Source organism: Microtus pennsylvanicus, chromosome 9, assembly GCF_037038515.1.
Source record: "Microtus pennsylvanicus isolate mMicPen1 chromosome 9, mMicPen1.hap1, whole genome shotgun sequence".
Taxonomy (NCBI): Eukaryota; Metazoa; Chordata; class Mammalia; order Rodentia; family Cricetidae; genus Microtus; species Microtus pennsylvanicus.
Genome location: NC_134587.1, coordinates 23,209,193 through 23,225,963, shown reverse-complemented (window position 1 = coordinate 23,225,963; position 16,771 = coordinate 23,209,193). Strand labels below are relative to the sequence as shown.

At 40.6% G+C, this 16,771-nt stretch overlaps 1 protein-coding gene across 4 annotated transcripts in view; it reads left to right on the top strand.

The window, feature by feature from the left end:
- Gpd2 (glycerol-3-phosphate dehydrogenase 2) overlaps positions 1–16,501 on the top strand; it is a 134,857-nt gene extending 118,356 nt beyond the window's left edge. For 2 of the 4 annotated variants that reach the window (XM_075985181.1, XM_075985179.1), the window contains exons 10-18: positions 918–1,052; positions 1,236–1,411; positions 1,931–2,062; positions 2,813–2,971; positions 9,712–9,824; positions 9,934–10,012; positions 10,182–10,280; positions 13,264–13,385; positions 15,248–16,501. In XM_075985181.1, the coding sequence (XP_075841296.1) occupies positions 918–1,052; positions 1,236–1,411; positions 1,931–2,062; positions 2,813–2,971; positions 9,712–9,824; positions 9,934–10,012; positions 10,182–10,280; positions 13,264–13,385; positions 15,248–15,251 (1,019 nt within the window). In that variant the 3' untranslated portion in view covers positions 15,252–16,501. Of the gene's footprint in view, positions 1–917; positions 1,053–1,235; positions 1,412–1,930; positions 2,063–2,812; positions 2,972–9,711; positions 9,825–9,933; positions 10,013–10,181; positions 10,281–13,263; positions 14,513–15,247 lie in introns of those variants that run through there. The other 2 variants (XM_075985180.1, XM_075985178.1) reach the window with 1 other exon arrangement.
- The last annotated feature ends 270 nt before the right edge of the window (positions 16,502–16,771 follow it).

Sequence of the window (16,771 nt, the reverse complement as noted above, 5' to 3'; positions counted from 1 at the left end):
TGGTCTGAAACTTAAGATATGTAGGCTGGCCTCTCTATAGCTTGTATTAATCCTCTTGCTTCAACTTCCTGAGTAAGGGTTACAGGTTCCTGCCTTGATGGTAGGTACCACTGACCTGTGTCCCTCCCCTCAATAACAAATGCTTTTCGGCAGTTAAATGATTTTTTGGTATCAGTGGTAGTAGTATTTTGCCAGAGATAAGAAAGAATAATTTTTATAGCTTCTTGAATATTGCTTTTATTCCTTACAATACAAGGATTACATAGCTCCTGGGCAGAGCCAGTATGCCATCTCTGGGTCAATTACAGAGGTTAAGATTGAGAAAAGACCAGAGAATAGAAGTTGTCAGCAGTCGAGGAACACATTATATTGAGGAATAAAGCCAGAAAGAACCAAGTTTGATGTGGGTACACCATAAAAGGATGTTTGCCCAGGATGTGTTTGTTACTCATGATAGTTGGTTAAGGAGAATAATCCCCAGTGCGTAGGGATCAGTGGGTGAAGAGGCTAAGACTAACAACTGTCTTTCACAGAGTTGGGCTTGCTGCAGCTGCTCATAGGTGGCTGGATTGGAGGGCTACAGGGCTTCCTAATGAAGACCTTTGCAATTCTTGAGGAAAGAGCTAGGTTGTAGAAGGGAATGCAACAATTTATAAACGTCTTATTTTCTCTTGATGGTAATCTTTTTTTCCCTATTGGGGTTGGTGACACTGACTTCTGTGGCTTACTCTTTGACACCTTTGCTTGTGATTTTCAGGTCCTTTGTTCCCTTAAGCAAATTATCTTTGGCTCACAGAATTCCTACACTCATAGTTAGTTGTTACATCTCTGGTTTCTTTCTCTGATCTTACCTGATTCCTACTTAATGCTTTCCTCTGCATTTATACTATTATTTCCGTGTTTTTGGTTCCTGCCAGTGAGAAGAGGGGATGTCCTGGCAGCGTGGAGTGGCATTCGTCCCCTTGTCATTGATCCCAAGTCTGCAGACACTCAGTCCATCTCCCGAAATCATGTTGTCGATGTCAGTGAGAGTGGCCTCATCACAATAGCAGGTATGGGGGGAGGGGCCGACTTACTCTTTCACTCTGATGAACAAGTATTTTGTTTTTATGATTCCTGGTAGAACCTTTTTGCCCATTTTCTTGCCAAGAGGTGGCCACTGTTATTATTAGCAAATGGTTAATTAAAAGAAAAATTCAGAAAGCCAACCTAACAGCTTACCAATTTCTTGGTAGGTGGGAAGTGGACGACGTATCGCTCTATGGCAGAAGACACTGTGAACGCAGCTATCAAGGTCCACAACTTGAAAGCAGGCCCGAGTAGGACGGTTGGGCTGTTCCTTCAAGGAGGCAAAGATTGGAGCCCCACACTCTACATCAGGCTTGTCCAGGACTACGGGCTTGAGAGTGAGGTTCGTGGGTACCGCCACACTACCTTGCTTTCATGTTGCCGAGATCATATTCAGTGGCCAGGGTGTGACCTCTCTAATTTAGAGGGACCCTTTGCTGTGCTTATTATTACTCTTGGCTCTGCAAAAGAAAAAGATCCAGCTTTATGATAGTTGCCTAAAAAGCAATGCACATTTGGTTTCTCTTTGAAATCTGCAATTTATTTGCGTTGTTTCAAGTGTACAAATTTCCCCCAACTTCTTCATGTCATGAGTGTGAGAAGGGCTGCTGCTCTTCAGGACCAAAGTGAAGCTGAAGCTCCATCCGTCACTGCTCTGGTGCCGCATGGATGCTGAGTCAGTGCTGGCCTAAGCATTCCAAACCCAAGTGGTTTCCTCCCACAGAGTCCGAACCTAATTCTCCCTAAGGACCATTATTTACAGGCCATGAGAAAACTGGCAGCCTAAGGACGCAGCGTTTTGTCCTGTGCCTTAAAGGAGCCACACCCAGAGTGCCTGTCTAATGCGGTCTTATTTCTGTAGGTGGCACAGCATCTTGCCACCACCTACGGTGACAAAGCTTTCGAGGTGGCCAAAATGGCAAGTGTGACTGGAAAACGGTGGCCTGTTGTGGGAGTGCGTCTCGTGTCAGAGTTTCCGTACATCGAAGCAGAGGTATGTGATGGTCACGGGGGCGTCCTGTGTGCTTGTGATCTGCCCTTCATCTCTGTTCATCCTACCTCTACCAGTTAGGTACTGCTAACACGTCAGCCAAAACCTGCAGTCAAGTGTCTGCCTTTCCCAGACATTTAATAGTGAGAATAGTTTGAGTGTGAATTCCAGAGTTTGTTCAGAGAACCACAACTCTGCAAATCTGGTTGTGTGTCCCAGAAACTGTAGCTCTTTAAGTTCATGTCCCTTCCATCTTGACTGGTTCCTTGTCCTCCTGTTTTGATAATTTCTCGGAGATTTGTCTCAGCTTTTTTTCTGATACTATGAAACCAGACACCAAGCTTTGTGTATTCGTAATTCATTGTGCTTGAAATCATCTCCTCTTGTTAAACTCAGCTCCTCTTGTTGGTCTCTAAGACAGAAACCTTTACAGCCTGATGAGTTGAAACTGACTTTTCTGTCCTCATCCTTTGCATATTTAGCTAGGTGAATGAATGTTTTCATTACGCACTAGCAAAGGGAAGTGATGCAGTTTGCGTGTCTGTGCCTCCTTTTTATTTAGGAAGAAGGCATCCACTCTTACTCAACTCACCCCATTTTCCAGCCTACTGTGGTAGGCAGAGGGAGGGCCCATGCGCACCACAAGAGTGTCTGTGTCTGATAGAGAACCAGAACAGCTAGGGAAAAAGATCAGCTTTTCTCAAAGCATATTTTAAAAGAAAGAGTCAAGCCAGCAATTTTTCTTTTATTTAGGTGAAATACGGGATCAAGGAATATGCCTGCACCGCAGTTGACATGATTTCACGTCGCACCCGCCTGGCCTTCCTCAATGTCCAGGCTGCAGAGGAAGCCCTGCCCAGGATTGTTGAATTAATGGGCAGAGAATTGAACTGGAGTGAGTCTAAGAAACAGGTATTGTAGAAAAGCTTTGCAACCACTGTCCCGCTTATAAACGTGTAAGAGCTTGATCTGTTTGTAAAAGGCTTGCATAACTGTTGATGGTTTTAGGTTTCCTGCTCACTTCTATATTATACATACCTAATATTTTCTTAAGAAAATGAGGAGATATTTTATTAGTTTCACTGTTACAGAAATCCAGAGAATGTTTTTTAATCCCTGATCGTAACTCCTGGGAAAGAAAGATAACAAACAATAGTAGGGTGCAGCCCTTTCTAGGTCTCATTGAAAACACTCTTAGGACATAATCAGTGGAGTTTCTGTTCTGGATAATCCATTGATAAAAATAGTGCTTTCACTGCATGACCACCACGGGCTTATTATTTGTATTGTAATATTTTAAAAGATGAGAGACCTTTACAATCTGAAGAGCAATCAAAGTAGCATTTGATGTCTTATATTTATTACCAAATTAAAAAATAATTCCAGTAATGCATAAAAACATACACATATACATATATACATAACTCCCCCACTCTCCCACAAACAACAACAACAACACACACACACACACACACACACACACGCACACACCTGGGCTTATGGTAATACACAGAAAATCTTCTCCCTTCTCTGTGTCCTCCTCCTAATTAGCCCACACTATTTTCATATTCAAAGGAATACACTTTAGTTACAAACACTAAAAAAATATTTTCTTCATTTCCTGGGTCCTATTCTTCCTTTAGCTGAATCTATGCAGCTTTTTGCAATATGTCCTTGATTAACCCTGGACAAATTCATTGAAGATGTCCATACTGCATGACATGATACACATGTCAGCTTTCCATGCTTACTGTATTTGGCGAGGTACTTGCCTTTCGCAAGTTGATTCAACTCTTCCTTTTGAATTGTTTGTAGGGAGAGAGAGAGTTTGCAATGTAGTCCAGACTGGCTTAGAGGTCTCCATCCTGCTTTTACCTCTGAGGTGCTAGGAGAGTAGGGGTGTCCACAATGCCTGGCTTGAACTACTTTTTTATGCTCAGAAATATTTCTTTTGAGTCACTTTATAGCTCCTTCAAGTATTGTCCCTAGAGACTTCTCTACATTATAACAGCTCATTGCCTCTCAGCTGCTCAGGTCTCAACTTTAGCATCATACTTTGTAGGTTCACTCAGATCCCATCTAAAGCCACTCAGACAATCTTACCATAATCATCTTCAGATCATGGTTGAGTCTCCTCTTTCTTATCGCATTCATTATTGTCACCTTGATGTAGGCTACTGGTGTTTCTCATGATCATTGTCCTGGCTTCTCTCCAAGGAAGCCAGTCTTCCCATCTTAACAACTTTGAGGATTTTGAGAGAATATAACCCAGACTTATCAATTGGATATTTTCAGAGTTCTTAGCTGAATGTACGTTTTAAATTGACTTTTGACCTATTAGATATATTTTGATATATTAGGTAGGATCATGAAAGGACTTAACGCTGGTAGGTGAGGAAGGTGTCTCTGAGTTTTGTCTAGGAACACTTCAAAGTGTAGAAACTGGAGCAATTAGGAGGGATAGAGGAGAAATAGAACGTAGTGGTTGCTGATGTTGGGGGAGGTGTAAGAGGATTTAGGGAGTTGTGTATCAGAGGGTAACAGTACATTAGGACTGCTGTAACAGAAATGCTACCCATGGGTGCTTTGAATAGCAAAAATTTATTTCTCAAGTTCACTTCTTCACTTTCTAACATGAAATCCAAAGTCAAGACCCCAGCAGGTCTAACCACCTTTTATCGTTCGTGGATGGGAGGCTCCTTGGCATATTCACGCATGTAGTGAGTGAACGTTATTGAGCATCTGTCACGTGTTGATCATGCAGACAGGATTGGGCTTTTAGCCTAACCTTCAAGTGTTCGTATTAGGATGTAGATTCTTAAAGGTGGAATAACTGGGAGATTGGGTGCAAGGGTAGTTTTAATGGCTTGACTTTTTACGTTCTTCAAAGGCACAGTGGCCCTATGTCTTTAAAATTCTACTGTAGTGGTTCTTCTGAAGTGAACTGATGGTAGAAATCTCTGGTAAGTGCTTCGATGACCTCATTGTGTCTGTGTGAAGAGCAGGCCTGCCCTTGGACTGCTAATGCAGTCTCCACTGGGTAGCTCAGGCTGACCTGGAACTCATTGTTGTACTGCCTCTTAAGATTGTAGTTGAGGAAGCAGACCCAGTTTCTCCAAGTAGTAAACTATAGAGCTGGGTTTGAAACCTGTTCCCCAATCCCCTCCTGTTGCCTCAGAACTGGCGTATAACTCCTCCAGTTTCTGAAACTTAGCTCTTCATAGAGACAACACAAGAATGCCTCTGTCTTATCATTTTTCTGTGTAGAAAAATGTGAGGTATGTTCTTATAAAAATTATAGTTGCAACAATTAGATAGGAACATATTTTGTGTTAGGAGGTAGGAAAGAGAAAATTCTAAAAACCTGTTATGCTTAACATTTCCAGGTAAACTGAGATTTGACTTTATTCCAAACTTTATGAGTAGACAGACATTTTTAGGGACACTCCTAATTTCCTTAAAGTAGCAAAAACTAAAGAGCTAAAGACACTCAGCGTGTGAGGTACAGGAGCTTAATGAGAAGAGTGGACAGTCTGGAGAGCACAGAGGAGAGGGGAAGCGCGAGTGAAAAGGTTAGAAAGTTGTCCTTCTGAGAAAAGGTTAAAAGCTTTGGGATTATTTAACCTGCAAAAGCGAAAGAGGAACAGGGTGATAAATAACTCTGCGCAGATGAATTGTGTTGTTTCTACAGTCAATACCTAATGAGTGACCCGTATACTGAATGTGGTGCCGAATAGTTTAGGGGGATAATGAATAGCTCATAGTTTCAAGGACCTTGAACTCTAAATGGGTGGATAAAACTCGTGCATCTGTCAGAAATGCATGTATGTTTTCAAAGCTTACAGATATGCTTAGAGATGTCGTTCTTGGGGACTGCAAGTCAACTGACGGGAAGGATAGAGTAGGTAGGACAGCACTCTCTGGTGAGTTAGGGAGTGACTGAACAGGAACGGACGTGAAGTCAAGTGCCCTTGCCAAACTGTGTATGCCAGGGGATGAATTAATGTGTATGAGACGATGACTACATGGTCAAGCAAGGGAGATTTCGCATTAAGTAAACAAAAGAAACTTAGTTCAGATGATTTGGAACTTTTGAGATGCTCTGTGTTTTGTCAGTTCCAACAGAAATTTCCTTGGAGACCTCAGAGCAACTTGCTTTCAGGGAGGGCTGAGCAGGAAAGGGAACGGGCCTTACTTAGAACATATTTAACGCTGTCCACAGAGACAGGTAGATATTGTAATTTTCATATGAGGTACGTTTTTATTTTCATCGTGAGACTCTAAATTTCAAATTTAAAACAGAATGCATAGTCAGATAGGAAGCAACTCTCCATAAGTTTCATTCCAGTCAGGGAATGCAATACCAGTTTCAAAAAGCAGAAAGCAAAATATATCTTCATGATCTAGGAATGGTCTTCATATTGACCCAGACTGATTTTCCAAATTATGCTCATTAAGTTTGTTGTCAAGAATTGTGTGCTATGGGAGGTTAATAAGGGGTCACCAAGGAAAAAATGTTTCATATATGTCATTTTCATATTAGAGTAAGGATTATTAGATCCGGAAAATTCTATAGAGGCGATACATAGGGACTCCATAGGATATTTCATACAGCCCCATACGTGTTTGCCACACTAGTAGTTTTATGACTAAATCGCTAGTTTTGACCTCTGAAGAGGTCTGTGATAGCAGGTTGTAAGTACTCTGTCCCTTTGACCTGGTCTTTGTTTCAGCATGTCCATCCTGGTCTTTGGTTCAGCATTTCCATCTTAGTCTTTGGTTCAGCAATGTTCATCCTGGTCTTTGGTTCAGCATGTCCATCCTGGTCTTTGGTTCAGCAATGTTCATCCTGGTCTTTGGTTCAGCATGTCCATCCTGGTCTTTGGTTCCAGCATGTCTATCCTGTCTTTGGTTCCAGCATTTCCATACAGTGCTGATGCGGTGCTGCTTTGGTATGCCAGCAAGCAGAGGAGTGATTATTTGATGACAAAATGAAATAGCCAAAAGTGTACTAGGAATGTTTCTGTAGAAACAAATGGTAAACCTTGTGCTAGGTTAGGCTAACTTCATTTATTTAAGCTAGGTTTGCCAGGGCTTATCAATATAGCACACATGAAAAAAGCAAAAGAAGGGGGCTTTAGTTGACTGTGACTGCCAGTCAGTTGACAGTGGAACACCATTGTCCCTACTCTAATGTATTCTTTAGTTGTGTTAACATAGGTCATGTAACTAGAGAGGTGGAAATGCTTGCTGCTCCCATCTAGGTACTTGTCACATCCCTGTAGGAACATGTTTTGTTCTAACTCTTGGATTAACAGAATTTGTGGTCTGCAAGAAAACACCCAACATGGCATAGAGCTTTGAAGACATGCTTCTGCTGAAGCTTTTGGCTAGAAAATCTCTAAAGAGAAAAGTCATTGATGCTGCTTTCAGTATGTAACCTGTGATACAGAAACATGTTAGGTTGGCTCTACCTAGCAAAGGCTTGGCCATCCCAAGCAAGTTGGAAGAGTTGGAAAGAGGTATATTGCATCTCAACATCAAATGTCTTAATAGGCACACCATCCTTTCATAAGCCACTTTGAGTAGAGTTAAGTCCTACTGTAGTGTGATTTAGACAGGCTCCTCAGTTCTGCTTGTGCAGAGAGCTACATTGTGACCTGGATGGCAAGATTTCTTCTTTCTTAGAACTATCATGATGATTATTTGATGGAGTGTGGATAAACTTTACAAGCAATGAGGCAATATGAATTGAGTAAGAAATTACATTTGAGCAAGGCTCAGAGGCAGCATGTCCAAGGACATGAATGATAGAATAGTTTTTAGTAGATGGCTGGAAACAATTGATTAAAAAAAACATTTTTAAACCACAACTGGTGCATTTTCTTGTGTGAAGAGAGAAGTCTGTCATTGGAGATAGAGACTTCATGTTTAATTTAACCATACAGATGTTGATGTGGATACATTATACTTTTTTTCAAATTCAGTGTTATGCAGCATTCATGATGTTTTTGATGTTATTTCTTTTGCTGCATCTGTTTCTGAAGAGAAAGGCAGTAGGAAAAGAATAATCTTAAAACCAGTTTGTCTTCCTAAGAAAACAGAGTACCGAGCCTGGTTACTACCATTGTCTACACAGTGGCTTAGCTTCCTATGCCTTACTTCATGGGCATTTGAGTTCACATTCAGTATTTGGGGCCTGCTGAGTTTGTAGCATGATTTGATGTAAAGTTGGGAATTTAAGGTATCCATTTGCTTTTGCATGAGAACATGTCAGTGGCTTAGGCTGTAGAGATAACTCGGCTATTTAGGGGACTTGGAGCTCTTGCAGAACACATCCACACCCGCTTTGGGCAGGCAGCTCACAACTGTGTAGCTCCAGCCCCAGGGAATCTGATGCCCTCTTGTGGACACCATGGGTACCCCACACATGCGCCTACCCACACACACACACACATATAGATATAGATATAATTAAAATATAATGAAAATAAATCTTGAAATCTATCTCAATTGCTTAACACAGCCATCAGTTTTGTTTGTGTGTTTGTTTTTGTGACATGTTCTCTCTATGTAGCCCTTGCTATCCTGGAACTCCATATGTAGGCCACAATGTCCTCAAACTCAGAGATTTGCCTGCCTCTGCCCACCCCAACACTGGGATCAAAGGTGTGTCCCTCCACATCCAGCTCAGCCAGCATTTGATGTCTCTCCTTCAGATCTAGATTGCCTTGTGTCTGTCTAAGCCACGCTCATTCTCAGGAAACAGGAACAAGAGAGAGAAAACTAGGATGTCTCTTTTAAAGCTGCCACTCAAAAGGGGGAATATCTTGTATCTGTTCCTATTCTATTGGCCAAAGTAAGTCACATGACCAAAGCTCATAAAAGTGGGATTAAGAAATATGTGCAAGGGGGAGGAGTGTGCATGTGTGTGCATTTATACGTGTGAGAAAAGAGATTTGCATACAGTATACACTATACTATAGTTGCCTGAGGTAGTTAGATGTAACAGTAATGAAATGGAAGCTAATGGCAGCGCATGTGCAGCAGCAACTTGGGATACTGGAAGCAGTGTGAATGACTGTGGAGACTGTGGCTGTTCGAAGCTTCTAAGAGAACTTCCACATAGCTGACCACAGACACAGTAAGTCGAGTGCGGCGCACTGGGGGTTCAAGCCCTATCTGTTTCCCTCTTCTTCTCTTTCATTGTCATCACGCTGTAGGAGTTTGATCTTGTAGAATTTGGTAGTCAATAGCATAGGAGAGTACACTACCGTAAAAGGAACAACAGAGCTATATCACATGTAGAACAGGCATCCTTATATTGTGGGGAAGCAAACACAGGTGACACATGCTCTAAGACATGGACGAAAAGATGAACCAAGCCCAGGGCCCCCCAGCGGGTCTCTGGAACCAGAGGGCAGGAAGAATCAGGCACATGCAGTTGGGCATACTGGATGTGTAAGGTTACAGCAGTGTTTTGGATCTGTGTTAGACTGCGTCTTAAGTTGCTTAAGAAGGAATGGTAGCGCTACACTGAAACTGGATGCTGGTTCAGTGAGAATCAGTTTCTGGCAGTAAAAGAGAAAGAGAGAAATATCAATAGCTCCTATAAATCTGTGAACTCTGTGTACGTGTCTTTTCTTTTTCAGGAAGAACTTGAAATAGCTACAAAGTTTCTGTATTATGAAATGGGCTCTAAATCTCGATCAGAACAGCTCACAGATCGTTCTGAAATCAGCCTGCTGCCTTCAGACATTGATAGGTACTTCTAATAGCTCTTCCTCCTCCTTCTGCTCCTCTTCCATTTCCTTGTCCTCTTTCTTTCCCTCTTTTATGTAAATCTGTTTCCATTATTCAATGTTGTGTTGCAGGTACACCAAGAGATTTCTTAAGTTTGATGAAGACGAGAAGGGCTTTATTACCATTGTTGATGTTCAGCGTGTACTAGAGGTAATACACATTTATTTTCATTATCAGCTTCAGGTATAGATGGATAAAGATAATATTTATTAGCATTTTTCACAAGCCATCTTTAAACTCTTGGACAGTCTAGTCACATTAGAAGAAGGCTACGCATTACTTTTAGCTAAACCTCATTCCTCTGTGATTTTCTGTCTAGAATATCAATGTGCAAATGGATGAAAACACGCTACACGAAATTCTCAATGAAGTAGATTTGAACAAGAATGGGCAAGTTGAACTCAATGAATTTCTGCAGGTGAGTTGTGATGGGACAGATAGATGCTTTTGTGTTTGCTCCTGCTTGTCACTGTCGTAAGACGCAATTCTTCCACCTCCCAATTAGTCACTTCATCTTGAAAATGTAGCCAGCAACAGTGGACTTGTCTGCCCTCAAGGATGAGGCTCTGTTCATGCCTGCTCATTTTCCTCCTGTTTATAGGAGGTATCAGTTTTATTGGCTAATTTAGATTAAATCTAAGTTCATTGTGGCTTACAGAATTGTACAAGAACTATGCTTTTTACAGACTGATTCCATGGAATATGATTGCTGGACCATTGCCACACTGAGGCGACATATATCCAGTGTGGAAAGTCATTGTCATTTTTTTTTTAATGGGAGAGATTACAACCTCTGGTTTTAGTCATTGAAGAATCATATTCACTTAAGAATAGAATTATTCACTTGTTATATTTTGAAGAGCCAGAAAAGCAAATGAGAAGAAACATCAAGATGGCAAATTTAAACATTTCTATTTCTGTCGTTTAAGTAACCAAAGTTTCAAATGTTCAGTCATTATATCCATGAAGGAAATATGTTTTGTTACTGTAACTTCACCCTCGATGCTCTACATTATCCCCTTATAGTTCTGTAAAAGAAAGATATTAAACACTATCCCTAGCTGCCCATAGGTCTCCGGTCATTTGAAGAATGTATTGGTTTCCAAACAGCCAGGTTGTTTTCTGTAGCGTTTCTTGGGCAGCTCTTTCAAATGAATGCCAGGTCTTGCTTGCGCCATGGCAATGATGAATGCTGAACATGAAATAAATTAATGCTGGGATTTTGGTCAATGTCATCCCTTTCTTCACTGTGTCAAGTTAAACAAACAAGATCAAGGCAAAGGAAATGGTAATTGTCTCTCCAGAGATGAGCCACAGATAAGAGCATTGTGGAATCTAAATGCAGAACATTTTTACAGGTTGTGTCCAGCATCACAAAAAGAATGTTTAGTTCTTTAACTTACAGTTTCACTGCATGCAAATTTTAAATTGAATTTGAGATTTATGGTTAGGAATTAGAACACATCTAATGCCTCTTTTGTATAATTTTTCTGGGGTATATTTTATTGTCTCAGAATTTTAGAAAACTCTTCTTCAAAGGAATAGCTATCCTTCGTTTCCTGTGTTTTGTAAACAATCAACAGCATTTAAACTTTAAAAAAACCAAGGGTTTTAGAGATAATAAGAATCTAATTTAATGGATAAGTTGTGTGGCTTGGGTTTTAAGTAGATTTCTTGATGGTAGTAGAGTTAAACACATAGAAAATAATTTAAACCACCTGCAGGTTTTCGTGTAGAGTTCTTAAATAATTGAGTATTTCCTGTCCAGTTCTAAATGAAAGCAACCATTCATGCCTTCAATAAGTACACAAGCATAACTTCCAGCTTATAAAACACTGGCGCCTTTTCTCATGCAATCTATTCAGACCTAGATAATTTTTCTTGTAGCATGGTTTTCAGATATACGTAATACTTGACGGAAAACTTTTAGTTGGTTGAGGTTGGTACAAGAAACCCAATTGGTGGCTGAGAGAGATGCCTATCTCTGACCATTGTTACCTCTGCTAAATTCCAAAGATCTTCCAGAATCAGAAAGCAGTAAACAGAAAATTGTAAATGTTTCTCAGATGTAAAGTATGTTTTCACATTTGATAGTTGATGAAATATTGTCCTTTTCTGAATAGATAGAGTCCGCATTTACCCTGTTAAGGGTTTGCTTTCGAATATGAGTATGCAGTTTCAATCATTGTGATGGGCGGTTCACTATGGAGAGTGCCTGGTTGTAGGACTTTGTTTCTTCTGGTCTGGGCTTGATGACACTTGTGCATGTAGAAGTCAGTCTCTCGTAAGCAGTTGCTAGTGAAGCAGCTTTTAATAAGGTTAGGAGATTCAGATCCAACCCCTAGGCAGCTGCCCCGGATTCCCACGTGGAGGATGTTTTTTAAAATGCATCTCCCTAGGCTAAAACCCTAACTCTGAAATGATTTAAATATTTTTATATGTATCATTTTAAATATAACTGACTCTACTGAGTGCATTTTTTTTAATAGGAGAAACAAATCAAGAAAAGCCAATATTTAGTTCCACATGGTTGTGAAGGAGGGGCTGCACCTTATACTGAGAATTAGAAGGTGCTTTCCAGATTAAAGTCGCTTGCGTGCTCTCTGCATGCATTTTCAGAGCTAATACTGATTTTATCCATTGGATAAAAGTGAATTAGCTACAATCTAGGTGGTGGAGTACTTTCATTCTTAGGGAAGGTCTATTAGTTCATTTTTAATGACTCATAAATAATTTCTTTAAAAAGACTAAGAAAATTGGGTTTTAAAAGACTTGAAGTTGGCCAGGTGGTGGTGGTACACACCTTTAATCCCAGCACTCGGGAGGCAGAGGCAGGCAGATCTCTGCGAGTTTGAGGCCAGCCTGGTCTACAAGAGCTAGTTCCAGGACAGGCCCCAAAGCTAGAAAGATAACCCTGTCTCAGGGGTTGAGAGAGAGAGAAAAAGAGAGAGAGAGAGAGAGAGAGAGAGAGAGAGAGAGAGAGAGAGAGAGAGAGGAGAGAGAGAGACTGAGACTTGAAGTTGTCAACTATAATAACACTGAAAAAAATCATAATTAAATGTAGGAGGTCGTGGTTTATCTTTGCTCTATCCCTGAGATTCCTTTTTATGATTTAAAAATAGAATTCAAGATCCAAGTGACCCAAATAGGCACATTATGGCCTAAGGTACTCGTTAAGGGTAGCCTGATCTACTTAGCTGGTGCCGTCTTTGTCAGCAGTGTGAAACATTGTCTCCCTTCACCTCTTTTTGAACTGTTGGAAAGGTTGGGTGTGTGCTCGGGATGTGATGGAGCCTTCATTGCGCCTCTGCCTGGCATGGTGGTAATGTGTAGGTGCTGAGAAGAGGGGCCTGATGTGAGCTGGCCTGCTTGCTGAGTGTGTTCTCTGTTTTGTTTCAAAGCTGATGAGCGCAATTCAGAAAGGAAGGGTGTCTGGAAGCCGACTTGCCATCCTGATGAAAACCGCTGAAGAGAACTTGGACCGAAGGGTTCCAATTCCTGTGGATCGTAGTTGTGGAGGATTGTGAGTCTGACCAGTCAATCTACAGCCAACAAGCATAGGACAGCCAGCACCATGCACCAAGCGGAGACGACTCACACCACTCTAAAATAGTGGCTGGTAGCGTGTTTAAAACAACAACAACAACAAACACTGGAAAACATTCCAAAACTTTGAAGATGTTGGTGTATTTGCCAACTTAATTTGCCAATCCTTTGTTTTTGTTATTCAGTCTAGCTTCTAAAAAGTGCTTTTCTCATTTTTAGAGCACACTGATTTAATGTGTTGTATCCATTGTGTAACCTGTTAGACTTGACACTCTGCCTTTTCACTCATTCGTTCATTCATTCATTCATTCACATCAGTTTTGGAGGCAGACTCCACAAGCTTGAAAAGAAGCTAGACAATGAGCACACAGAGCTCTAGAGCTTGAACTTGTAGATAGCATTATGGTTTTCTTCTTAGACATAATCATGTTTGGGGAGACATCTCAACCCTTTCCTGCTACCTCCCCTTCCAAATAATCCTGCACACTTTCCTGTTTAGGGTAACACTGGCTAATCTGGAGAGGGAAGACAAAGTTTAGATCTGGTTAAGATTTGGTTACATTTCTAAAAGAAAAAGTCTGAAAGCTTCCAGAATCACAGGAGTAAGATAAAGACAGCACTGACATTTGCCGGGAGGTACAGTGATAGTTGCTTCTCAACAGTTCATTTTTTCCCCAGGCACTGCTGGCTTTCTTTGACTATTATAGTTGCCAGAAAAAAATCCTTGCTTTTTTTACTTTAAAACCAGCATTTGAGCGGCAAGTTGGATATAATGGGATGAGACCAAATCTTTCCATTTCTTATGGGAGTAATGATAAAACACAGTTTTCAATCCCACAAGTCCTGAATCTTGCAGTGGGTGGTAGCGTCAGACCTGTTCTTCTTGGGGTGGGCAGTATTGGTAGTATTTGCAAAGAGATAATACAAAAGAATTGGGCAGACTTTAGTTAACTTGAATTATAACATTAAAATAAGACATACCACTTTAATATCCATGGACAATCTGCTTGCCAAAGCCTTTCTCTTTGTGTACTCAATGGGAAAAAATTCTCATTCTACCAAAAATAAAAAAAAATAAAATAAATCAAAGAAAGACACCTCCCCTCACACACAAATAAAAAACAAAACTGAATGTGCATTGAATTCAACAAATAAAGCATTGAATAGAGATGCCAGTTGGAAGATACTTCTGCTATATTCTGTTGGCATTATAACTAGTAATCTTAATATTTATTAATTGTGCTCCCTTTTCTGAAGCTGCCAATGATGGTTTTGTGTGCATAAGAGGAGATGCAGCCCTTGGTTCGTACTTCTCTCCCGGCAGGCTGGGGCAGGCTATGTGCACTGGTACATAAAGCACCTTCGTGCTACCCTTTCTGCTTATGCAGACATGTTTTTCTGCCTCGTCCAGTATGGGTTATGAGTCTGTATATCGTAATATAAACTGGGAAGTTCACTTACCTAAGCCCCTCCCCCCAAATATGCAGAAACTGCAGGGAGAGGCAGCTCAACTCATTTTATTATTAAATGAAGTTTAGATACTTCCATTTCTGCAGGATAACCTGACACAGAGCAAGTGACATCATAGCAGGTGTCGCTGAAGTTTTTCTTTCAAAGTGTTAATATTTTACACTGTTTTTAAATTATTTTTTAATAAATGGAAGCACGTGGCTTTGCGATTGTTTTTCTATCATGACAGTTAAGTTCACTTTATACCTCGTGACAGTTAAGATGGCAGAAAAGCTGTCCTTTAAGACATCCCTCCCCCCCAAAAAAGGTACACCAAATGATATATCACAATACTCTACATCTCTCTCTTTTCTTTTTCTCTCTTTCTAGTTAGATCAAGATAACGATGGCTTGTGTCACCCCTGATTCTCTTACAGTAGGGACTGGGCTTAGAATGTGACTTGCTCAGGCCGATCTGTGTTTGGAAAGCCGGTCTTGTTTGTACATGCTTTGCTATGGATGAAGTTCCTTTAAGGACAAAGAGAAGTGCACTTTTCTTCATTTGCGCTTATCTGCCTTGGCTTAAAAATCTGCTCGTTCTAAGACATGCTCCTTCACCAATCCCAGAGACTCACTCCTTGTGGAAATGGCATCGCTGTGAGGAAAGCACCCCAGCGTTTCCCTAGGAGTGTCTCATTAAGCCTGGACAGCTAAGCAAAGGAGAAAGGAAATAGGGGAACAAGCCCCTTTAAAACTCATTCAGAAAATGAAACATACTTTTTCCTTTTCATATAGCCCTGGTATTTGTTGACTCTGTTCCGGTGTGGGAGTGGGTGAGCGGGGATTACCTTTTATTATCAAGTGATTTATTTCAAGAGCCTCTGAGGGGATTCAGGTGAAGGAACCGCATCTGTGCTGGAGGGCTGCATACTCCTTTAACTAGCCTCCGCCTCGGTGGTAATAATGGTGATAAGGCTGGATTACTTGTTTAGCTAAGGTTGTCTGCCTCACACCCATCCTGCTGCGTATTCCTGATTTCAGTCTGTTCCCACCGAGGGTAACTTCCGATTTCTGCCATCGAGCGCATGCTTTGTATTCTGCCTTCGTTTACGGCTTGATTTTGGTCTATTTCAAAATATATACGACAAAAATGTTCCTTCTGATTTTTAACTCAGTACAGCTTAGGGATTGTCACTGATTTTTTTCCTTTCCCTCTTTTTTATTCGTTTGTTAAAAGGTCTTTTGCATATGAATGTAATAATGTATTGACGTCGCTGATGCTGTAAACTCTCACTGCATTTGACTCTAGGGAGTGAAAAAGCCCTACTGTGTTTTCAAAGGCTATCAAGTCTTAGTCCAGCCCCGGAGAGGACATCCTCCCTCACTGCATGCTTTTATACTGTCACACTTTTATGTATTGTGTTTGGGTTATCGTTCTGGACTGGACTGTTAAATGCTGTGTTTGAGGCTGGGTTGTCATTTTTATAACTGTCTTGGTATTTTATCACCATTATTTATTACTTTTGATATACAGAATGAGCCGCATGCATTTATAGAGCAATAAGAAGATGTATTTAATGTGCCTTGTTTTTAACTGAGTAAGAGCCGAAAGCATGAATCAATAAAAAGCTGATTAAAATGGTCCATTTGCTGGCATTTCTGTGTTGCTTGTGGTCAAACAAATAACTTTAATTATTGTTGAAGTTCTTAAAAGTTTGAAAATATTTTCAGAAACTGTATTTTAAATGACACCCATTAATTATTTTACATTAGAATTTTGTAACTTTATCTTAAGTGAAGTGTCTGTAGACAGATATTATTTTATGTGACTACCAAATTATTTATTAATTTGTTGCTTCGGTTTTACGTGGCCCTAGTCTGCATTTATCCCATTACAGCTCAATAGAATTCCTT